The sequence below is a fragment of the Fusarium musae genome, chromosome 3 (assembly GCF_019915245.1).
Source record: "Fusarium musae strain F31 chromosome 3, whole genome shotgun sequence".
NCBI classification, from domain to species: Eukaryota; Fungi; Ascomycota; class Sordariomycetes; order Hypocreales; family Nectriaceae; genus Fusarium; species Fusarium musae.
In genome coordinates, this window is record NC_058389.1 from 2,314,691 (window position 1) to 2,338,395 (window position 23,705).

Below are 23,705 nucleotides of genomic sequence, written 5' to 3' on the forward strand. Positions count from 1 at the left end.
TCCCGTGTACCTTACTCAGGCCCGTGAGCAAGTACCTCAGTGAGGGGCAAGCTGCACCAGCAGTGACACTGAGATTATTCGGGGGGGTAGATCAGACACCAACAGCAGCGGTGGCAGCCTCAGAGTTGGTACCCAGTTCGCTATCACCTGCGCTTTCCCCAGCACAGCACATGCGTTTGACACCGCCTGTAGGCAGTCTCCCCCCCCCCCCCCCCCCCCCCAAGTCCGTTCCAAGACTGCGGCAGTGGGGTCTAAACACTTTGAGCTCCATAGTGAGGTGCCTTTGACGCCATCGTGCCCCAATGATCAGACAGTTTGCCCTGAGTACTTCAGAGGCCGAACGAAACAGAGTCATGGCCTGGTGCCAACAAGAAAGCAGGATCCAAACGTTGTGAGGAAATCTGGGGTATTGGCTATTTGCTCGACAAGAGGCTTACCTATTCTTTGCAGGTCCAGGCGTGGTCGATTAGAAGGCTCGTTTCGAATGCGGGTATCTTCCTACTGGATCGGTCAAATGTCGATCACCGCAGAGGATACTATAAGACGTGTCGCAGGCTGCGTGAAGGTGGCAGCAGTTCTAGGGGAAAAGAGAAGAGTTGAGAGGGAGAAATAAGGTCGAAGGGAGGAGGAGAAAACGAAATTTCAACAAGAATAAGAGGTTAGCATCTGGGATGGAGGGTACATGTACATATATACATGGTCGTAGAAGACGTTGGGTCGGCCGAGGTGAGAGTGAGGTGTTGGTATTGGATTATGTGGACGGAGGACCGCCGGTAGGTTGGTTTCTTGGTGGGGGGTGGGTGAGGGGGGCTAGGGGGACAAGAGCTCTGGGGAGTTGTACCCTGGAAAGTAGGCACTTACCAAACTAAGGGCGTCGAGAGGCTTGATTAAGATGCCTATACCTTCCTTCCGTAGGTAGGCAGAGCGAGGAGCTCTTCCTTGTCACCGTCTATTTGGTTTGCATCTGTGTGCTCCGATTTAGTGATTCCCCTTATTCAGACCCTTGCGACACGTAATGGGATCGAGATCTCTCCTGTCGTAGTGGATATCAAGGTTATGCGCTTACACAGTCACATACCTACCTACACACCTGCCTACCTAGATACTGGCAGGACATGGAGTTTTTTATGGAAAAGTTGAAAATTTGATGTATGACATGATGACACTTTGAGCCCTTTCGAATCGATTCCTAATCCATGCAAATCAGGGTCCTTGTGAATTTTGCAATCATGCATGACTCTTGCCTGTAGATGGTTTATCTGTCCAAGTGCAGCCCGGCATGAGAGTAGAGTTGTTGAGATTTTATTACAGGTTTGGCGGCATACGCTGCACGATGTGATATAGATCGAGTATTTTCTTGGTTTCTAAACATTGGGTGCAACGATAGATACTGCTGAGCCCGACCATTGGCATCCAATCCATTATCAAACTGACCCTGCCAAGTCTGCCATGTATCAATCTTCACCTGCAGCAACATCCCATTATGGCATCACCAACCTCAGCCATGTGTAAGGTAGCCAGATAAATATTACCTATCAGTTAAATGTTACCACTTCAACTCATCATCATTGCTTAAACCCTTCCCCTCATTTTTCCTCTTTCCCCTTGTCTCTTGCATACATACCCTGTCCTGCATCAGAAACTTTTTAAAATCCCCATTCACATGGCTGCCATGTTTTCTCAAAATGACGTCAATTCAGCCTCCAACTGGCTTACCCCTGCTTTCTGACAGCGCACGCCTGAATCTGATGGCCGATGCAGATGCATCGGGATCCATGGGGTCTGGCCTGGCGCTCGGACGCCTCTGTCTTTCTTCTTCAAACGGCGCCAGGACCCATCCCCAGTCTCCGATCGTTCCCATGGGCCGGTACCTCTACACCAATTTTGCACAGTAACGGTACCTGCTGGCTCGATCTGTCATGCTCAATGACCTAGTCTGCTCATCGTGGAATCGTCTGAACGATCGAATATTCTCCCGAAGACTACCTTAGCCTCTTCAGTGGAGCCATTTCCAGAACAAGCCCAAGCCTAAGTTCACCTCACCTCCACTGCATACTACCTAACCCTGCTAACTATTCAGCACCTATCAATTCGGAATTTTCATCACGCGCTGCAACGCTGTGATTAATCGTTCAGGTTTTCAGAAGCCTGTCTCTTGATTCTCTACGTCATATATCAAAAGCCTCGAGCGTTCAACTGCATCTTTGTCGTACCAGAATCCAAAGTCCCACACCTCAGGGCAAGGGTTACCATCAACAACATCTCGCACTGGTAGTTGTCTATGTCAACGATTCATGCTACGGCCTCAATATGCTTGGTCGGGCATAGTGCTCCTCTCCCTTCTTAATTACTCATTTCGTTGTTGCGGTAAAGTCTCAGTATGATATGCCTCAGTGTCATCTTGACCTTCCTTGAATTCCTCGCGTCCAGTAACCAACTGAAGGCTATTCTCATTCACTGGGTTTTCTAACTTATGATATCGTAAACCACGGCCCTTGCCATCCTGTAAATCTCAGATCTTCCCTCATCGCCTCTTGACCCTGACTTCACAACACGAGCGTGCCCTGTCGATCCTCTCCTAATCCCAATGCCATCCACACTTTCATCTTCTATCCGATCCCATCTAAGATCTAAATTCTATCCTCCCCTAACCCAGCAGAACCAACCCTCTTGCCATCCCAGATCGGCCATGCCACTTCGGTCCAGATCTTTTGATCGGCGTCCAGGGTCGAGTTAAACTCTCTACAGCGCATTTTTTCCGCCCTGTGATGCGGATCTTAGCACATAGAAACAACCGAGCAAGGGAATACCCGCCCCGGCTATTCCAAAAATTTGGTACCGAATCTTTACAGTCCAGCTAAGTGCAGCGATTCGATCGCTTGGTACCAATCACCCGCCTGGACTCGGGTTCCGCTACTAATTCGTCTAGTCGGCATCATCATCTCCCACGATTCCAGTTCAGGGTACCACCGTTTGCCTGAACCTACGTTTGACATAGTTATATGTACATGTGCTGTATCTTTCTACATGGCTATACAGTAGGTGCAGTGCTATTCCGTTTGGTCAGGGAGTGAGCATGGTTTCTTTGACTAGTGCTCGCATTGGATAAGGTATGCAACCGGGCAAGGTTGAGAGATCATCTAAGATATCTTGCCTAACTACCCCACAAATTCCTCGCATCGATTCCTCAGTCTCTCTAGAACCCCACAGGGACATGGGTCAAGGCGCCTTGTATACTTCCATTATGTGCGGCGAATCATTGCCTGGAAACGTAGCGTCGACCTTCAGCCTTATGTTCCTCATCGATCCGCGTTACCGATATAGACTTCCTTAAGCGGGTCCAACAACATATTAGGAGAACCAGCACGCATAATAACAACACAAGTCTATAGAGGATGCAATCACATTCAAGGCAAGGATTAGAGGAGTAATATATGCCATGCGCGTTTCGTTATCAAGGGGAGTGCCTATCCATTATCCACTCTTGTCATGGTCTCGCAGGTCGAATTCATTCTTCACCGCCAATCATATGTCACCAGTCTGCCCAATTCCTTCTCTTGTCTCTCGTTCCGTCGTGAGTGTCTTGCCCCACGTCTCATGTGAATCTATCCACATGGCCTTGTCTGCTTCTATGATAAACTAGTTCTGCGCGATCTAATCATGGACGACAAGAGGCTCTGCGTTCCAGATGCTCTCAGCATACTCGTCAATGCAGCGGTCGCTGCTGAAAAATCCCATGCGAGAAACAGAGGTAATTGACTTCTTGATCCATTCCTCCTGGTTCTGATACGCCTCATCCACCAGCTTGTGAGTCTCGTTGTAGCTGTGAAAGTCGTCAGACACCAAGTAGTAGTCACCGTGATCACGGACAGCGGCGACCAGGGCGCTAAAGTCATGGACCGAGCCAAAGGTGCCCTTCTCAATCTCGGTAAACACTTTCTGCAAGTCAGGGTCAATCTCATGAGAGCCGTACTGGTGACTGTGTCGGAGATCTTCGACATCTTCAGCGAGATTGCCAAACAAGAAGATGTTGTTCTCGCCAATCTCGCGAGTAATTTCGATCTATTCTTGATCAGCTGTGGAATCATATGCATTTTTCATTTACTTACATTGGCACCATCGCAAGTGCCGATGATGAGACCACCATTCAGAACAAATTTCATGTTGCTGGTACCAGATGCCCTGTGACACAGGTTAGCTAAGGTACCAATTCTTTGGTGTTTATTGACTTACTCGGTGCCTGCAGTAGAAATGTGCTCGCTAAGGTCCGATGCAGGGGTGATAATCTCAGCTTTGCTGACGTTGTAGTCAGGCAAGAAGATAACCTTGAGGAGATCTCCAATATCCTCGTCATTATTCACCACAGAGCCAACAGCGTTGACCAGATGAATAATCTGCTTCGCCATCCAGTAGCCGGGGGCGGCCTTGCCTCCAAAGATGGAGACACGTGGAACGACCTTCTTACGCTCCTCAGGGGACAGTGACTTGAGGTGGAGATATCTATGAATGACGCCGAAGATATTGAGCTGCTGTCGCTTGTACTCGTGGATTCTCTTGACTTGAACATCAAACAATGCCGCAGGGTTCACAGTGACACCCACGGCCGACTTAATGAGCTTAGCGAGTCGGACTTTGTTGGCATACTTGATCTCGGACCATTCCTTACGGAATTCCTTGTCATCAGCATACTTCTCGAGCTGATTTAGAGTGGTGAGGTCTTTGAGGAAGCCATTACCCCCAACCTTAGAAGCAATGAGCTCCGAAAGGCGAGGGTTGGCCTGGTGGAGCCAGCGGCGAGGGGTGATGCCGTTGGTCACGTTGGTAAACTTGTCAGGGCCGTAGATCTCGACAAAATCCTTGAAGATAGTGGTTTTGATGAGATCCGAGTGCAATTCAGCAACACCGTTGACTTTGTGTGATCCAACAATAGCCAGGTACGCCATGCGTACCATCTTTGTTTGAGATTCCTCGATGATGGACACTCTTCTCAAGATATCTCGATCATTGGGGAATGCCTTCTCGACCTTCTGGAGGAAGAACAGATTGATATCGTAAATAATCTGCAAGTGTCGAGGTAGAAGGTGCTGGATCAGACCAACAGGCCATTTCTCCAGGGCTTCGGGCAGCACAGTATGATTGGTGTAGCCAAACTGGTAACAATTAGATTAGATGATGAAGGTACAAGGAGGTGGGTCAACTCACGGTGTTCACGACAATTTCCCATGCCAGGTCCCATTCAAGGTGCTCAATGTCAATGAGAATTCGCTGCAACTCCACGATGGCCAATGTAGGGTGGGTATCGTTGAGCTGGATAGCCACCTGATCGGGAAACTCCTTCCAAGGGCGGTTAGACTTTTTGAAACGGCGAACGATATCGTACAACGAGGCAGCAACCCAAAAGTACTGCTGCTTCAGCCGAAGTTCTTTTCCACGCTCCAAATTGTCGTTGGGGTACAAAACAGCGCTGATGGTCTCAGCTCGTTGTTGATCGGCAACTGAACTCTCGTAATCACCATTGTTGAACTTCTGGAAGTCAAACTCTCCTCCAGAAGCTTTGCTGGACCACAGTCTCAAATTGTTTGTTGTGGGTGTGTCGTAGCCGGGGATGGGAACATCGTAGGCAACGGCCTGAACGATCTCACCACCCTCCCAAAGAGCAACGGACTTGCCATTCTCATCAGTGGTCTTTCTAACATTTCCAAAGAATTGAATCTGTATTATATTAGCTGTGCTTGACTTTCAATCAAGTTTTCAATGGCTTACATCAACAGTCACGTCGTGTCGTGGGAACTCCCAGGGGTTGAAGTCAAGCCAGTAATCAGGCACCTCGACTTGGTATCCGTCGACAATTTCCTGCTTGAAAATGCCATATCGATATCGGAGACCGTAACCCCAAGCGGGGTAGTTGAGGGAGGCCAGACTGTCGAGGAAACAGGCTGCGAGTCGGCCAAGACCGCCGTTACCCAGCGCAGCATCATTCTCTTGTGTGATGATGTCCTCGATTCGGAAGCCAAGCTCAGCAAGACCGGCTAACAGCTCAAGTTAGCAAAGAATCAATGAATACAAAACTGAATCCACCTACCCTTTGCAGTATCCTTCTGACCCACGTTGAGCATAGCATTGTCAAGAGCACGGCCCATCAAGAACTCGAGACTGAAGTAGTACACGCGCTTGGAGTCGCGATAAGTCTGTCTCTGTTGAGTTCTGTTCCAATCGAGGATCAGGCGATCACGGAAAGCCAGACTGGTAGCAGAGTAGGCAGCATGTTCATCGCAGTTGAAGACAGAGCGGGCAAGAGTGGTCTCGACGTGGCGGACAACCTCTTTCTCGAAGCCGTCTTTGCCAGTAAAGCCACTAGACTGGTTGCGCTTCCATGCTTCACGCTGAGGTTCGGGAATCGAGGCTGTTGGTGGTGTAAGTCAACATTCGCAAGCAGATCGTTTACAATAGTTCGATAGGGGAAATGCATTAAGCAAAGAATCTTAACGTTCCAGAAATAGCTCAGAGGAAACCAATTCAATTCGGAACGAACTGCAGATTGAAGGCATAGACAACATACCTTCAAAGCTCTTGATCTCACTGGGACCGAAACCAGTGGCAGTTCGGGTGTGTTTTGGGCGGGAGATGCCTGCGGGGCCGACTGCACCCTGAATGTCTACAATCGGGGCGGAGGTGGAGGGGCGCCTCTCACGGGTGGGCAAACGTTGCTGTTCAGACGCCATCGCTTCTATCCACAGGCTAGTTAGTCGAGTGGTGAGAGCTGGGAAGGAAATTGAGGGACGAGAGAAGAGAGATAAGGCCTTTCGGTGCCGGGGCATAACAGTTAAATACTCAACCACTATTGATAGACCCCTTGTCCTTTTGTGAAGCGAGAATCAGATCAGATCACCTACATCAACAACAAGGTTTACTGATGCCACTTAACGAGTTCTCGACGTTAGATAACACGACTGGCTAACGACGCGAGGTGTGCCACAGCTTTGGGTGGGGAGCGGGGTTGAAGGTGCAAGGTAAAGCTGCAGTAGTTTCTTGCGTGCCCTGCTTTTATCGTAGCGGCTCAGAATCCCAATAAGTGCAGGGATCTGATCCAGGTAGGCAAGGTAAAAGTATATGCGAACGGAGGTTATGTCGAATCTGAGCTGTTGAATCCCTCTATAGAGTTTGTTGTGGACTGAGAACTTGTGCGTGTTCAGTTGTATAGAGCGGCTGTCTGCTTAGTTGATGGGGATCCGGAGAAGGCGGGAGCTTGGGGAACAGGGGAGCTTGGTGGAGTGGGCAAAGAAGATTTGAGGAGAAGAATGACAAGGATGAAACGAGTCGAGGTAAAGATGAGAGAAGGTAATATGGTTAGTTTTATGCCAATTGACGAACAGATGCTACGAAGAGAAGATTCAGAGGTGTCAGTAGAGGATGGACTGTGAGAGAGGTTGGAAAAGAAAGGAGGAAGAGAGGGGAGAAAGTAGCTCAAGAGTTAAGGTAAGGTATGAGCTGATGAGGGGAGCTGCAGGGAGCTTATAGTCAGTCTCTATGGAGTACCTAGGTAAGAGCCTCCCATCAAGACTCCTCCACCATGAGCGGATCCATTCAACCTACCTGTTAGTACCTAAAGTACTTCATATTGGACGGTAAGGTAAGGTTACCTAGTACTTATTACCTACTTGCCTACTTAGCGTGTGATCTTGTTTTGTCTTGCTTGTTGAATGTAGCATCACCTAGAGCTCCCACCTATACTGCGTTGCATCTCGTCTCTTTCGCTCCACTTGCTGGCCAATGCCGTCCTCTTGCTTGCTCTCCCGCAAGGACTAGGCCTCTGGGAGCAAGAAAACTTGAGACCTTTAAAGAAGATGCCAAAATAAGTTCATTAACTAGTATCCTAAGTTTAGGGTAGTTTACCTGAGTCTTTTTGCTATTTAGGATAAGGATCGTAACGTTTTCTTTCCTCCTTCTGCGAGGTCACATACCATCACCAACTGGCGGCATGGTTCCCCTCCCCCGCAGCAACCGTTCTGCGACATGACGACATACGACACACACCTACGAAGTACTCTCGTAGAACATGCGATGCGATGCGATCCAACTAGACATACCTATCAAGAATAGTATTAAAGACAGCGAATCGTCATAAGCTTGATATTCTCGCAGCACGACTAATGCACAGCATGGACAGTCATGATATGCTACTGCTTGAGAGAGGTGCCTTCCATCATTCGAATACCTCTATGAATATAAGGTACGGTACCTACGTTCCTATGTAGGTAACGCCTCGAGACATGTGAACCCCTGATGCCTTCGTTTGAATCCATTGCCCCTCCAACCTCTCTAGGCGAACTAACCTGAGGTAGTCATGCCTCCTATAGAAAGAGCCCGATAAATGTCCTCCCCCTCTCCCTCATGCCAGCTCCTAGTACCTTTGCCTTGAACCCCATTCATTGTCAAGCAACTTATTTGCTGACAGTGCATACTCCAAGACAGTCCCACCCACACAGGTACGCACACAAGAATCAATGAAGCCTCGCTTCAGACTTAGCGTGAGCTTTTCTCCCAACGGATTGCGGGGCCGTGACGTCCGGTGTGTTTGTTACCCAGCAGTAGCCCTTTTTCAGCATGAGCTCAGCTGTCTGGGTTCAGCGATATTCGGTCTCGACCTACTCCGTAGGCTAAGACCTCTTATTAAATACACAACCTTGTTCGTCACCACGCGGTGTCACCGAGCCCAGCAGAGCTACATGTGACACGGAGGAGCTAGAATATCAGACTTAACAAGTAGCCTGCTTGCTATCTTGACAGACATGCTGGATGTTGCAGCTTACAGCCTTTCATGGCAAAACATTGCGTCCGTAGACGCTCTCCAAAACCAGACCATTGATACAGGGTAGACGAGGGCCAGGCGTTGACAATGGAAGATGCCTGGTCTGACGAGACCCATTGTTTGTTCGAGGACTATATCGAGCACAGAATCTCTGGTATATGTAACCGCCGCTTGCCACGAAGTCGGTAGCACCGAGAATGGTCCTGTCGAATGGCACGGCCTGAGAGCGTTGAGAAGGAGCTGCGTAGAGAACAAGCTCTGTTACCACCACATGGACGCACATACTACCACGCGTGCTCGACCCCCACGATGTTGAAATTGCTGATGAGAGCCCCAGGCTGATGGTTGTACAACATTACTGAACCTCATAAAACCAAGTTTGATAGTTAAGAACTGCCCCTTGTTCGAACACAAGTACTTATGATGCTGAGCTTCAACACATTACCTCCTTAACTGGACACAGTCATGATGGATATACATAGTAATTCATGAGCGTAGGCCCCTGCCCACTAGTCTAGTCTTAGTAGTTTGCCGGTTGCTCATGGGTCCAAGCTCCAATCCACATCCAGACCAGTCAGTACATGGCACATAGCTCCAGGAACATCGTATGTTGATGATATTGGGTTCTTGGGTAAGCCCCGTCATAAAACCTCACCCCTTTCCCAGTAAAGTTTACGTCCTCCATAGAACCATAATATCATGTTTCGCAGAGCGTAAGTAAATTGGGTCATTTACGCCAAGCGACTATCCTCATACCAATAATTTATTACTGTCCTAGTGTACCCAGGTAAGCAAGCTATCTCACTAGAACAAAATTCATCTTTCACTTCACGGCCATTATATATAACATCTAAATGGAGCCCATCAAAAGCGATTCCATGATATAAATATCGTCAATTCGCCTCGTTCGAGTCGAGAACTACATATGTACCGGGAGAAGATAAGCAAACCATTAGCATGCCAGACGATGAATCCGGCTTTCATTGATGTTCCCAGTCAGCTCCTTAAACACCAATCTCCCTGGAAAGGGAAGCCATACGCCTGTTCTCTCCCGCATCTTTGGGCCCGACAGAAGCCATGGGAATGCTAGTAGCGTAATATCCCCACCTATCCCGCACTCCAGGATTTCTGTTCAATCCCAAGTGACCACACTGCTTCGCTAAGCAGCTTCAAGACAGCAAACCGGACCGCATTGTGAATCCCTTCGTTTCCGTGTCATACAATGCTTCAAATACCAATTGAGCAAGGCCTAACCGGAACTCTGACCTCCTGCAAGGTCTAGTCGCCCAAAACTCGATAAAGCAAAATATATGCCAGACCAAGATATATAAACCGCAAATCCAACTCCATGTCGATTGACTCTTCGATTGTACTCTTTTCGGAAGGGGTTTGTCTTGAGCTGCAGATAATCAAGTGCATAGCCAGGTATCGTGAGCCGGCGAAGGGACTGACAAGAGAAATGCTCGTTCGTAGCCGTGGAGACCATGCCCGAGAAATGCTCATATGGGTGTCGAGTGAACAAAATAAATAAACAATAAACCAAGGATCGTATAAAACCGATGTCGTCCTGAGCCCAGTGTCCGAAACTCCAAAAAATGCTCTCGACGCCAGCCAACAGTTCCGTGCCCTTAACATCGTAGTTGTAAAATCAAATGAGCAGTAATTCGCTATCAAAGAATGCCCGAGTCCTTAAGTGCGTTATTCAAGATAGTCTCTTTGACTGCTGCGAAAACGAGTCGAATGTTTGACGTATCTGTCGCTTGCGTCAAGCTATGTTATGTTAGAAACCTGTAGAGGTCATTGTCGACACTAACAAAACTTACTGGGGATACAGGTTTAGATGTGCCCGATTGACCTGGTTGAATCGCCAGAGTAGATACTTGGCTGCTTTATTGACATCGTTACCACCCGAGTAATCGGGAAAGTAGTTGCCTAGCGGAGACCTGCTCAGCTTTTGTTTGAAAATGTCAACCTTGTTGAGGAACAGTATGATGCTAGTACGCATGAACCACCGTGAGTTGACCACCGAGTCAAAAAGGAGTAAACTCTCCATCATTCGGTTCTAATGCTGATGTTAGAAGACATTCTCTGACACCAACCACTATTGCAATTGCCATGCCTACCTGACTGCTCTCCTCGAGTAGGACTTGATCATATTCGCTTAAAGCCACACAAAAGATGATTGATGTGACATTCTCGAAGCAGTGTATCCACTTCTTTCTCTCACTTCGTTGACCGCCAACATCGAACATACTGCCCAAGTGTTAATAGAACCCCGTGTCCGGTGCGGAAGTTGTATGTTCTTACTGAATGCTTAGTTGCCCCATTTGGAATCTCGTTTCATAGATACCTGTTGTCTTCGTTCGCGCTCGGAGCACATCCATTTCATTCGGTAAATAGTCTGATGATACTATTCGCATCGCTTCCTGGAAGAAACTAGAACAAGGGAGGTCAATAACAACCCGCACTCGTTGTTGGGTTCCAACATACTATTCGGCGGAATCCATGAGGTAGAACTCCGTCTGATGTTCCATGAGAAGATCTTTCGCTGGATCGTTCCACAGAGCTTGTACCGCCGCGCCCACTTTCGGATCGATTTGCGCTTGAGGGCCAGACTCGGCTTGGTATTCTAATAGGAACTCCGCATGTGCCTTGTTCTCTTCGTTTTGAGGCTCGATGTCGAATTGTTGCATGGCCATAATAACTGCCTTGGCGCACTCCACAAGATTTTTGAAGACAGTTGGCCGGTAGTTGAATAGCTCATCTTCCGAGTATCCTTTAAGATGGATGATTTTCATCTGTTTGACAATCGTCGACTTGCCACTCTCACCAGAACCTGCCAAAATTGTTAACTATCCGAGAGCTTGGGTTCAGCGCTTCACCTGTCGCCTTGCCACCCTTACCTAGCAGTAAAATCTTGCATTCTTTCCGTAATCGTTTCGAGTCTTCCTCCAGAATTTTATCAATGGCCTGACTCTTCTTCTTCTGATCCGCCTCCTCATTGCTCGAGCTCATGCATGCGCCCATTGTGGCGGATCACAAAATAGCTTGAAAAGACGGCCCTTCGCTAAAATGAAGTGATCGGAGTGCTGAGCACAAGTTCACTTCGGTATTTATGATGTTGCTTATCTCCAGACGTGCATGACGGTCGCAACGGTTTGCGAAAGTAAGCGGTGTCGTATAATGTGGAGATAATGAGGAGGTAGACAATTGTGAGGGCTTTTGTAGCTGGACCGTCGAACTGCTGGCTCGGTTCGAATTGAAGGATCGAGGAAGACTGGCGAATAAATGCGATAAGAAGTGGGTGAAGCAAAAGGTAATCGGGCACGTCAAGGGTGAACGGAGAGGTCGGGGAGATCGGATCGTTACGGGCGAGAATGCGTGGACAAGACTCGAACCCTCAAGAAAAGAGTCCTCGAGGCGTTTTCTTGTTGGGAACAGGCGAGCGAGTCCGAATAGTACTGGAAGATGAAGCTGGGCGAGATATGCTTGAGTAGCGTCGAGGCTGAGAGCTTGAAGGAGAATGTTTGGCGGTGGGTAGACAAGAGAATGGAAGAGACGGATGGACTGGCCTTGTCGCTCCAGATTGTCGGCCGTAACCAGCTACTGTACGGTGCTGGGGCAGCTTCGTGGAGCCAGGGCGCGTGGGCGAGACTACTAAAGAGTACAAAGGCAACTAAGGAACCTCGACGATGACGAGACAAAGTCGGCGGAGGGCTGCGCCAATTGGTGAGAGAGCCGACTGTGGAGAAGGAGTGACGACAGGGGTGTACGAGCCAACGCGAACCAGTGAGCAGGCGAGTGAAGACGAGAGATTTTGAAGGGAGCCTAGTTTGCCTAGCTACTAAGGTAGTACTTCTGAGCCTTGAGGGCTTGGGGGGTTGAAGCTGATGGGATGGTCCAGGTTGAAGGGGCGTCTGCAGCCAGTAGCTTCCTAACAATGTTCTCACGGGAGCGAGGGGCGCAAACCAGAGTGCCTACAGCCGGATATCGTTGGTTACAAAGAGACTCGACCGTTTGTGGAAGAGTCGCTTTAGGGAGTTTTGCAACGATCTCGGCAGAGTAGCGCAAGCGGAAGTAATGCCAAATAGCGAAACCTTGTCGTGTTTGACTCTGAAGTGAAACGTGGTGATGAACGCCATAAGCCAAAGTTAGAGGCGATGTCAACTGAACTGAACTGGATTGAGCTGGTGCATGGTTAAATTGCGCTGAGCACCTACGGAATAAGGCATGGTCGAGTACATAATAAACATTGGATTCAAGAGGGACGGGAAAGTAAGGTAAGGTAATGGAAGGTACCTCTCAATCGGTACCGACCGTGCCACCGCCTGCTTTCTTTGCGAAATCGATTCAACCGTCACATCCACATCCAATCCAATTCAAGCAGGAGGCAGGGACTGCCGCAGACATTTCAGCTGCTGGCAAGCACCAAGGGGTTCACTTCAGCGCTATTCTCCGCCGAGATAGAAAAAAAATCCCCACATGATGATACTGCCATCCATTTCAATAACCTCACAAGCCTCCATGTATCATAGAGCATCATCACAACACAATTCCACAGACTACACACACTGGGTAATAAGTTTAACGTACGTAGTGGGATGTCCTGATACAGAAGGGACGTCCGACTGCCAACGACTTCAGCACCATCAAGAGTTGAGCTGAAGGGACGCCGCTTCTAATTTGTCTGGCTTCAAGTCTCTGATCTTGTAATATATCTACATGACAATGTGGAAATCTCCATCTTGTTCTTCCTTTCAGAGTGGTGGTCCGTGGGAAGACCGCATTTTTCTAACTTGCCTTTCAAAAGCAGTGTGAACCGATACAAGTCTCGGGCAAAAACACCGTGGTCGTCGCCAGTGGGCTTTACTTGGTACGAATCTGACACGTTCACCGCTGGTATATATTATTAGCTAGCACAGGACCCAAACATTGATCAGACTATCGGGACCTTCTTGAGACTTTTAGTAGAGGTTCTGGCTCTGGTTTATCAAAAAGATAAGCTCCAGACCATGCCTTTTAAATGATCCTCCAAGGCCGTGAGGCATGTTGCATGGTAGAGCAAGAGTCGCTGTCATCCCGTTGTTGAGGACATCGGCCACCTTGCAAACATCACTATAATAGTTCAGTTCAAGTTTATGATCCCACCGACTAGGTACTTGATCAGGAGTCTCGACTAGGTCAAATCTTGTTGAGAAGAACGGCCAACTCAATGTAAGACTGATTTGAAGTATCAAGTTTCAACATTCATGTCATCACAATTGATATAAGAGTCGCTCAAAGTGAAGTGAATATGTCGTCCCTCGTTACTTGTACCTAGGTAGGTACTCTACTGTTTTCAGGGTGGATATTGCAGCTGTGTCCGTATCCTGGTTCAAATTGCGCTTGACACAGGCTCTTGCGGTATTGATCACCAATCTACTTCCTAACAAAGATAAGTCTACCATGGATTAACGCTCCTACAGAATCCATAGGGGACTGATCAACGTGCCAAAAGCATATCTAATTGGCCAATGTCTCAAACTTCATTCGCGGTGGCTTGGCGAGATGTCTTCTGGCCATAAAGCTTGTGGTAGGCCCTGTCCAGCACTAATAAATAGCGGCTACAAGACCTTATGTATTAGAAATACCATGAAGACTCGACGCCTCGAGTCTTTGACGACAACTGCAAACTCGATGCATGTCGACAATACATCCTGTTCGAGATCAAGATGGGACGGCGGACCTGGTGGAATGAGCCTTGCCGCCCGTATATGCCAGCCTTCTCAGCTCCGGGCCTCTATATAGCCTGGCCGCCTGGCTCGGAAGGACTTTACATACTTAACCCCCTGACGTTCCTCTACTGGCCCCTGTAGGGGACTCACCTCCCCATATTTCCCGGGCTGTCTTAGCTAGGTACCTAAATGACGGCTCACCCAACCTGGGTCCCAAGACTCTTCGTTGAGGGCGCTGCTCGTAGCGTCGTGAGATCTAATCAAGTTGGGTGGGTTTATACGCATTCCTCATAATTCTTCTAGACAATGGCACCGTGCCACGCGCTCTTTTTTCCGTCCATCATTTTGCCAGAGGGAAATTGCAGTTTTCTGGGACCAGACAAACAGCATCCGCAAAACAAAAGACGGAGCCGGGTCAGTAGAATATTCCAACAAGGGTCCCTTTAGGATTCCTGGAGATAAAGTGGAGGGCTAATGCAACCCATGTTTGCATATTAATATTGCATATTCCTTTTCTGCTTCTCGTACCAAGCTACTTTGGTGTTTGCCTGCAGAAACCCTCGCCGCCGCCCCAAACCCTTCCTATCTCCCTCACCGATGTACCAGGCTTCCATATGAGGCACACCAATAAGCCTCGCCTTGGCCACGCACCGTTGAAAGTTGGTTTGACAGAAAGATTAGTACCCTGATCTTATTATACTCCGTTTCTAAAATTTTCCTCGAGAGTTGGATGTTGAAGTTGCACCAAGCGAAATAAGCCATGAAACTCAGTGAATCATGGAAGCTTGGGAAGATATATTATTGATTTGACATACACCTTGGCTGGGCCCTCCCTGTCATGTATTTGATGTCGCTCGGAATCGAAGAGGCGCGTGCCTCTCTGATTAGCCGTTGCAGCGTCGAGAACCTTCACCACCAGTCAATATTACTGTACTTTCCTCATCGCCTTCCTGCTTTAGCTGTGCTACTCAAAATCGTGGATGAAACATCAGCTGTAGTGATGTCTGTCAACCTAGCGCAGAGCGATGCCATATGCAGCTTATAACCACGCATGACTCGGCTGTGTCTCTACTGACCACCCCGCCCAGTCGGTCAGACTTTGGGATATAATTGCTTGCTTGATCTTGAGGAAGCCTCATCATGTGCTTGGTTGCTTTCCTGCTTCGTGACAATATACAATATCATGAATTCTCCACCAGGCTGCTGGTCCAAAACCCAGTCGTTGAGCCAATTCGGCGTCCAGTGGTATTAATGAGGAACGGAGGGCACCAGGCCATGTAATAAGTACCTATATTGGTTATTGGTTTGACCAGTCAAATTGAATTGGCTACACTTAAGTTGTTGTTGCTAGATATGTCTTTTCAAACCAATGGATGAGTGTGGGCGATAACAGTACCTATTCACCGTATTGTGAAGCCTGAAAACAACCCAGTTTGAGGAATAACCGAAACCCTTTATCGCCCAAGTATGAATGGGATCCAGCACGGCACTCCATTCTAGCAACGCGTTTTTTCGCCTCATCCGTCCACTACCGAATTGAATAGTCGGTTGTAGTTTTTAGTGAAGTTAGTATGGGGTTGTGTCCACTGATCTGGTGGCTCGCTAATACTGGATGTTTTGACTTATATTTATAAAGCCTTCTATTCTCACACATGCCACAAATTCCAACTTCGGAAGCCTCCCAGAGGGTGTTAACCCACCGTGATGGGACGTTCCTTTTTCTTCGCCTTAGTTGATGATTTCCCTAGTAACATAGACACCTATTCAGGGTCAACCCCATGTCACTGTACTTCCTCGAGACCCATGCTAAGATGCCTAGGGTGCGATCAGGTTGGGGCAGTTGAACCGTGACGTTGGTCGAAGCTATCTCAATCGTTTAGATTTATCAGAGTGAGGGCATGAAATACGCCGATTGGCCCAGTTAATGCTGTCGATGTCTGTGAGAGACCTGGACTCTAATCGCAGTGGTTCTTACTCTCTCGATCTCTGAAGTCTTAACACTGACATTTGGCGACCAAGCATTAGATCATCAGAGTTTCTTTTAAGCATGGCCTCGAGGCTACTAGGGGCCACGCAATGGAAACAGTTTGCAAGATACCTTTCCTTAGGTCGGTAGTCGTAGATAGGTAGTTTGACACATTAATGTGGTACTCAATATGCGTATAGATCAAAGATCATTATAGCCTCTTCCGAGATCTCGTTGATTATAAATTGCCTGGGCATCACAGTAGTTTGGAACCGCCGCTCTGAACAACCAGGCGTTCTCACACAGCTCCAGTGGCAGCCCAAACCATAGCCACAACATCTTGTAAGATGGCCGAGCCAGATGACAGGAGCTGAGGCTCATTGTGCTAATTCATTCAGATTGCCCGGGGCGATATCGCTAAGCTAGTAGGTACTGGGCAAGTAACTAAATTATGCAAGACACGTCGACTTGCTTCATTGGACAAGGATACAAGTGACCAATTATAGCTGAAGAAAGGATTATGCTTAGCCAGTATCGAGGTCTGTGGGAGGTGTTTCTGACGTTTGAGAATGAGGTATTGGAAATATTCATACGTCATTCTTTGCCCAGGGCATTCATGCATCAGAAGAAAAGCTTCGAGATGGATACGAATGCAGCCAAGTACGATAGAGCTGAATGCCTTAATGGCGCCGGTCCATGCTTCCTTTATTTACAAGACGAGTACCCTAGGTTACAAAAGGCGGAGATGTGCCTAATTGATAATTCATCAACCATTCTGATAGCATTGATCTCGGACTTATAGGGGACGTGCATGTTTAATTGGTGATTTTTCATTTAGACTTGCCCCTCTCTATTAGCACCTGAGTACCTGGACATTGGGAAACCTTCCAGTGATAAGGTAGTTAGTACCCATCCGCCAGGCTAGCTGTTGATCCTGCATTGTCTACCTATTTCAACCTTTCCTTCCTCCTATTTTCCTGATCTCGTCTTTTCTCAACACCAACATGAATTGATGTGCATCATATTGACAGCCCGTCCGAAACAAGCGAGGCTAATAAGGTACTAACCGGGCATTTATCTGATCTGGAAACTTAGTACCCATTCGTCAAGAAGTCCTGTTTGGATACTGCATTTGTCGAGGGGAACCCATGATCGTTATGCGACCTTGAACCTTCATTGATACTTACGCACTATAACAAGTTTTACCTCTGGACATCTCGGCAAAACATATCGATATTTTGAAGGCCGCAGCATCGAACCTCGAATTAGCATCCAACTTCGCTACCATTCGGGCGCCTCGACGTCCACTGTTCAACAAATTCGCCCCCATCCCTGGCACTACAGCTCGAGTCAAGCAACCCCCTTATCACGTCACCGAGCCTTCGCAACTGTCGATCGAACAGCTTCTCGAGCGTCTTGATATAAGCAACTTATAAATACGTACATATCCTTTTTTGAATAATATTGTTGGATATCTACATGGCCGACTTCTAGCGCACGACCTCGAGAGAAAAACGACCAAGCAATGAGCTCCGACGAATCTCCTCCCACCGGTCTTGGCGCCCCCGAGTCTCACGGTGACCTCAAGCCCATACTTTCACCCATTCTACCCTCCTCCCCTGCGTCGTCTACCAAGGTCGATTTCATTCCACTTGTTACTGTTGTCGGATTCCATCATGCAAGGGGCCCAGAAGTCGAGAATTGGTTCGGGGCAGACGATGGAAGCGATCCTGCAGCTGAATATGGGTGGTCTTTGCTGCCTTTCATGGCCTTGAGTGATGGGGCGCACGCGTGAGTTGTCTATTGCGGGTTTGACATTTCTGAATGGTGCTGAGAAATCTGTGTAGATCCGAGGAGGACTTCTCATACTTCACGCTGCTTCGCCCAGAGACGGAGGCTAAACCCGCTACGTCACTATTTGGAATCTCGTGCACCCGACAACTTGATTCATCCCAGCTCATCAATCGCCCTGCCGATGTTACGCGATCCACTGTCCAGAAAGCTGTTGTGGTCATTGCCGATAGCCCTCAATTCTTCGGCATGCTTCGTGAGCGTCTCAGTATTGTCACGCAGGCTTGGTTTGCGCAGCGTGAGTTTACCGATGTTGAGATTCTCCGCAGATTCCAGGAGAGCCTGGCAGATGAGAAAACCAAAGGCATTCTCAATGACCAGGTAGATCGAGACCAATATCTCGGCATGAGTCTTCGTGAGCTGATACACGAATACAAATGGCAAACTTTGGTTTTGTTGAAGTGTTGCCTCCTCCAACCGAAGGTAACACTGCTGGTTTTCCCCACCGTGACGAAGATTGCTGACAGGTATTTCCAGATGCTCTTCTTTGGGTCGAGATGTGACAGGTTGTGCATGATGCAATTTTCTCTTTTGTCCTTGATACCCGGCCTCATTCGCAACCTGCAGGACAGTGCAGACCCAGAGCTGAATAGCTACGAGACGAGTCTATCAAAGCCGACCAGTTTGCGAACTAGTGATCGCAACTCCCTCCTCTGCTATATGGGCTTACCACTCCAGATATTTGGCAAGGTAAGTCTCGTCACAACTTGACCGGAATAGAAACTGATAGCAAATAGGGAAGCTTGTTTGGACCCTATACCCCCCTGCAACAACTTGATATTCTCGCCGACTTTGGCACAAAGTCCTACATTGTCGGCAGTACAAACTCACTTCTCTTGCAGCAGAAGGATCGCTATAGTGATATTCTCATCAATCTGGACGAGGACTCAGTTGTTATCAACTCTCCGTCACTTAGAAGCGCTTTGACTCTCACCGCTGCGGACCGGAGGTGGATAGACTATTTAACTCATGAGATCAACGAGACATGGGACGAAGCCAACCCTAGCAGGCCGAAGACGCTGAAGTATGTCGGGAGCGAGGAGTTTATCAGGCTCCAGTTCGAAGAGTACATTCTCGCTCTGATCTCCTCCGTCAAATACCACAACTATCTTAACGTGAACCCAAACAACCCCAAGGCTATCCTTCCGGAGGTTGAGGGTGATCCTGTCGCAGACTTTGGATATGAGTGGGTAGAGGCTTGGAAACGCACCGAGAACTACCGCATGTGGAACGCAAACACTGATTCCCACTTGTTCGACATTGTTGACCCTCGACATCCTTGTGCAGGAGGCTTGAATATTGAGGATGTACAGCGTCGGATCGCAGAGCAAGTAAAAGAATTGCATCTGGACGAGCGTTTTGCGCAGGGCAAAGAAGTCCTCGGTCGGAATCTTGCCGCGGGCCGTGAAAAGGCATCTTTTGTTCTTAATAAACTGTATGCCGACATGGAGGCTTTGCGTGAAGCACAGCGGCGTCGCGCTGAAGAAGCTCGCGCAGCATCACCACCGAACGGTTCGAGTCAGCCGGCCGGACAAGACCCTTCAAAGGCCGGACAGCAAGGACAATCAGCTGGTGCGCGTGCCGGTGCCTACATCGGGAGTTGGGCAGCGTGGGCTGGTGAGAAGCGCCGAACAAGTGGATGGGGTGCTGGCTGGGGTCGCAAACCAGCCTCTAAGGCTGACAAGTCAACGGACGACTCGAGTTCAAGCAGTCCCATCGACAAAGACTACCAGATGATCAGCGCTCCTGTGTCTCGAGGTGGCAGTTCCGATGATGCAACTGCACGACCAGGGCGGGGAGCAAGCTTCAGCGAGAGTATCCTCTCGGGAGTGAGCGAGTCAGGCAGCCGGCCAACCTCGGGGATCAACAAGCCTCTTCCAGGTCCACCAGTGCCCAGAAAGAAAGACGATGGCTTCCAGACCGAGGGAGTTATTGGTTCGAAAGATAAACTGCCAAGCGCAGGCCCTCCTCACAACGAGAACGGTGTAACGATTAAAGAATGATAAGTTAACAAGGAAAGCCCCCATAACATGGGATATGGACGGCCGCTTCATGGATATAAAGGTCATCAAAGCGGGCGATTTTGGCCACATTTCATATATATATCACCCATTGTATCTCGATATCGTTTGTAATTAATATTGAACGAGCCATGCAATATTACAGTGTAGAAAGATCGAAATGGCTAATCGTTTCACTTTGAATAAGTTCTTTACATGCACGGTTTTTAAAAACTTGTCTGCTAAGACGTTTTTATTTCTTTCAGCAGTCCATTTCTACAGAGCCCTTCCTGCAGCCAGTCCCTGATCCCAAGCCAACTGATTCTTCCTTTGCAAACAACTTTCTCCCCACCCAAGGTACCAAACCATCAAGACCCAAAACACAGAGAATGAATAAGTGAATGGACACGTAGAGAGAAACTTAGGGAGGGCCGAGGGAGAGGTAGCCACGTGCTCAAAATTGCTGATCATCTATTGTTTACCAAGCATTTCTCATCATGTCTGCCCGTCAGACTCTCTGACCACGCCGAAGGAATTGAGAAAGTAGAGACGCTCATAACCGCCGAGAGGCCAGGATATTTATGCTCTCGGGAAATACATAATATATCGAACTTGATAATCGTGAAGTGCGGAGGCTGGGGTGAAGCTCTCCGACTTGACCTCGAACCAATACCACTTAGCTAGAGGTTTAAGCTAGGTAGCCTAGCTCGTCGTCTTCCAAACGCTCCAGATACTCCTTGTCTAGTAGGATTTCAATGCATTTCTTGATGTCGCCGACCTTTGGAACAAATCGCGAGCGGATTTGGTTGATGGTCTCGCTTACGAGCTGGGTGTGTTTCATCTTCTTGCGAGCCTTCATGATTCGGACGATGGCAGACTGTTATTGTTAGTATGAATCCTGATAAATAAAGAGATGTACATACTTGTAGGACCAGTTTTCGGTCTTCCTCAATTGTCTTGTTTGTCTCGGCCTCCTCCTGCTTGGCCTCCTTCACACCACCGAGGTTCAAGTTTACCCTGATCTTTTTGCTCTTGAAGTCGTAGTTTAGTTTGAAAGATTTACCGGTTCCTGGCTTCTCGCCCGCTGCGCCAGACATAATGAGGACCTTGGCCTTCAGAATAACAGCGAGGGCCTGATCCAGAACCTCCTTGCTCAGTTGAGTGGCGCTGAGCATATCCTCGTAGCTGTAAGTGTCCTTCTCATTGAAAAGGAGGAGAATGGCCATCTGGTAAATTGAGACTTGGAAGGTGTACGGAGTCTTGCTGGCCTTGCAATAGCCAGCTTTGATCTCGCCCTTGCAAAGATGCCACAGCCATGTGAGCTTACGCCCGTCATGCTTATGCTTGTAGAAGCGAATAAAGCGCTCGATCTCAGCGGCAATCTCCGGGGGCGGGTTAAAGTCAGTGCTCGGTGCCGTCAATGGCCAGAATCCAGTTCCTAAAATTGAGAAAGTTGAATCAACAGCCTTGGTGTATTCGACGCCTTCAAGATGCTCGCGGAAATCTTTATTCAAATCCTTAGAAATTTGCATATCTTGAAACATACGCTGAAGTTTGTTCGTGTACTCGAAACCGCATGCCTCTTTCAGTTTGCTGATCATGCTAGTCTCAGCGTCATCTGAAGAGGAGTTGCTATGCACCAAACGCCGGGCCAGCATCCGCGAATAGAACTTCTGGAAGACATCTTTGTCCTCAATGTACTTAAAGACTGTCATGATCTGACTCAAAGTACGTTCCAATTCTGCCTCTTCAATACTGGTGCTGCTCTTTCTGAGCAGGACGTCAGTGTATTTCGCTAGAAGTTCAGGCGATTTGTTGGATCCAGCCTTGCAAACTTCGTTTCGATTGACAAACTCCCTGCAGGCGTTGTCAAGGGAACGCGTAAACTCTGGCTCGTCATTGAAAGCTCTCTTCACAAGGCCCTGATACTGGGTGTGAATTTCGAGCAGAGCGTCGACGTAAACCTTTGGTTCGAGCTTGTCACCCTCTGACGATTGGACCTTCTGCACAGCAGCGAGTCCAGCCTTTCTCACATGTGTTTCAAAACGGGCTCTAAGCGGCTCGAGACCATCGGGAATTCTCGAAAGAAGGTTGTACATTCGTGCCATATCCTCTTCGCGGTCGTTATCCAGAAGCACCTGGAATTCTTCCCGAAGAAGACTGGAGTGATCGGCGATGAGAGCTTGATTACAAGTCTTCTTTAGAGGAATGGCGATGTCTTGATGCAGGTACATGCGAACGCGCTCCTCCTCCTCGGACAGACGAGCCTCTGCCTTCTTCATGTATTCCACGACGCTGTTCTCGGCAACAAATTGCTTGGACTCTGCCATGTAAAACTCTTTGGTAGCAGTGAGGAAAGGACGCTCGAAATGATAGCGGTAGACATCAAGTGTTGACTTGGAGGGGTCTGCTTCATCCAGTCCCAGGGAGACAAAGGAATCCACGACTTGCTTGATTTGGCTGTGTTCGATGGTCTCGCCGTTCCTTTGCTTCTCCACAAGCTTAAGCACCGCATCCATAACCTTGTCACTGACCTTTTCGAATAGCTCCTTCCTCCATTGCACAAGATGCAGGGTGTAGACATCGTAGATATTCTTCTTCCCTTCATCAATTTCTCGCTTGACCCAATGTCTATTGAGATAACGGAAAAGATGGTGGATATATTTGGCGGCAACTGTGTAGCGACCCCATTCTTTGATATAGAAAGTGAGCAATGCCTCGTCGGTGTGGGCCTTGCTTTCATTCACAAGGCTATCGAGATGATGATGCAGGTAATCGATCAGCTTGTTGTAGAGCTCTTCCCCTAGCAGATGTGCTATTGAGCAGTTAGCTTGGCAGGCCGTAAATACGTGTCTAGGAATGGCTTACCGCCTCTGTGGTTACTGTGCATAGCAGGACCAGTCATGCCAACTGCTTTCTGGGATGTACAAAAGTTATGGACAGCGCTGGGACAAGTCAGTAGACGCTTTTGGTATACGAATTTTGGTAAAGGTAACTAACGTGTAGACACCCATGTACATTTGCATGTCGATGCCCTGCTCGAGATCGTTCATAACGCGTGAGATACCAGCTTGTAGATAAGTCCATCTATTCGAGTCAGTCTTGATAGTCTATGCATGCACAGTGCTACTCACGTTGCCCCAATATCCTCTCTGTTAGGTATAGGGGGCATTTGACTCGGGGCACCCATCTTAGCGGCCATGGTGGACTAGAAAGTGAAGATGGATGGCGGTTCAGCGGAGGTGTTGGTGATGGAGGCGGGGTCAGCCTCGAGGGGTTCGACGCGATGCCGTCAGAGTCGACAAAAGGTCGATTTGCGCAAAAGGAGCCAAAGGTATAGAGTTGTAACCGAAGCGCAATTATGC

The 23,705-nt window shown here is 48.4% G+C and overlaps 5 protein-coding genes across 5 annotated transcripts; 1 reads left to right on the forward strand and 4 right to left on the reverse strand.

Annotated features, from left to right (window-relative positions):
* Positions 1-3,654: 3,654 nt before the first annotated feature.
* GPH1 (Non-essential glycogen phosphorylase) lies at positions 3,655-6,722 on the reverse strand (the record flags this gene model as incomplete). The annotated part of the gene is made up of 7 exons (XM_044821871.1): positions 3,655-4,062; positions 4,110-4,182; positions 4,234-5,150; positions 5,203-5,712; positions 5,764-6,029; positions 6,083-6,403; positions 6,560-6,722. 7 exons carry the CDS (start codon positions 6,720-6,722, stop codon positions 3,655-3,657), a joined length of 2,658 nt encoding a protein of 885 aa, XP_044683204.1.
* Positions 6,723-10,479: 3,757 nt separating this feature from the next.
* On the reverse strand, positions 10,480-11,061 carry GNA3_1 (G protein alpha subunit; the record flags this gene model as incomplete). Its single annotated transcript, XM_044821872.1, has 3 exons — positions 10,480-10,579; positions 10,633-10,871; positions 10,933-11,061. 3 exons carry the CDS (start codon positions 11,059-11,061, stop codon positions 10,480-10,482), a joined length of 468 nt encoding a protein of 155 aa, XP_044683205.1.
* A 237-nt stretch (positions 11,062-11,298) lies between these two features.
* On the reverse strand, positions 11,299-11,836 carry GNA3_2 (G protein alpha subunit; the record flags this gene model as incomplete). The annotated part of the gene is made up of 2 exons (XM_044821873.1): positions 11,299-11,645; positions 11,713-11,836. 2 exons carry the CDS (start codon positions 11,834-11,836, stop codon positions 11,299-11,301), a joined length of 471 nt encoding a protein of 156 aa, XP_044683206.1.
* A 6,178-nt stretch (positions 11,837-18,014) lies between these two features.
* Positions 18,015-20,343, forward strand: J7337_004174 (uncharacterized protein; the record flags this gene model as incomplete). Its single annotated transcript, XM_044821874.1, has 4 exons — positions 18,015-18,280; positions 18,337-18,763; positions 18,818-19,030; positions 19,078-20,343. The coding sequence occupies 4 exons, from the start codon at positions 18,015-18,017 to the stop codon at positions 20,341-20,343; spliced, it is 2,172 nt and encodes a 723-aa protein (XP_044683207.1).
* A 685-nt stretch (positions 20,344-21,028) lies between these two features.
* Positions 21,029-23,542, reverse strand: J7337_004175 (uncharacterized protein; the record flags this gene model as incomplete). The annotated part of the gene is made up of 5 exons (XM_044821875.1): positions 21,029-21,217; positions 21,264-23,155; positions 23,209-23,285; positions 23,341-23,427; positions 23,475-23,542. 5 exons carry the CDS (start codon positions 23,540-23,542, stop codon positions 21,029-21,031), a joined length of 2,313 nt encoding a protein of 770 aa, XP_044683208.1.
* Positions 23,543-23,705: the final 163 nt, after the last annotated feature.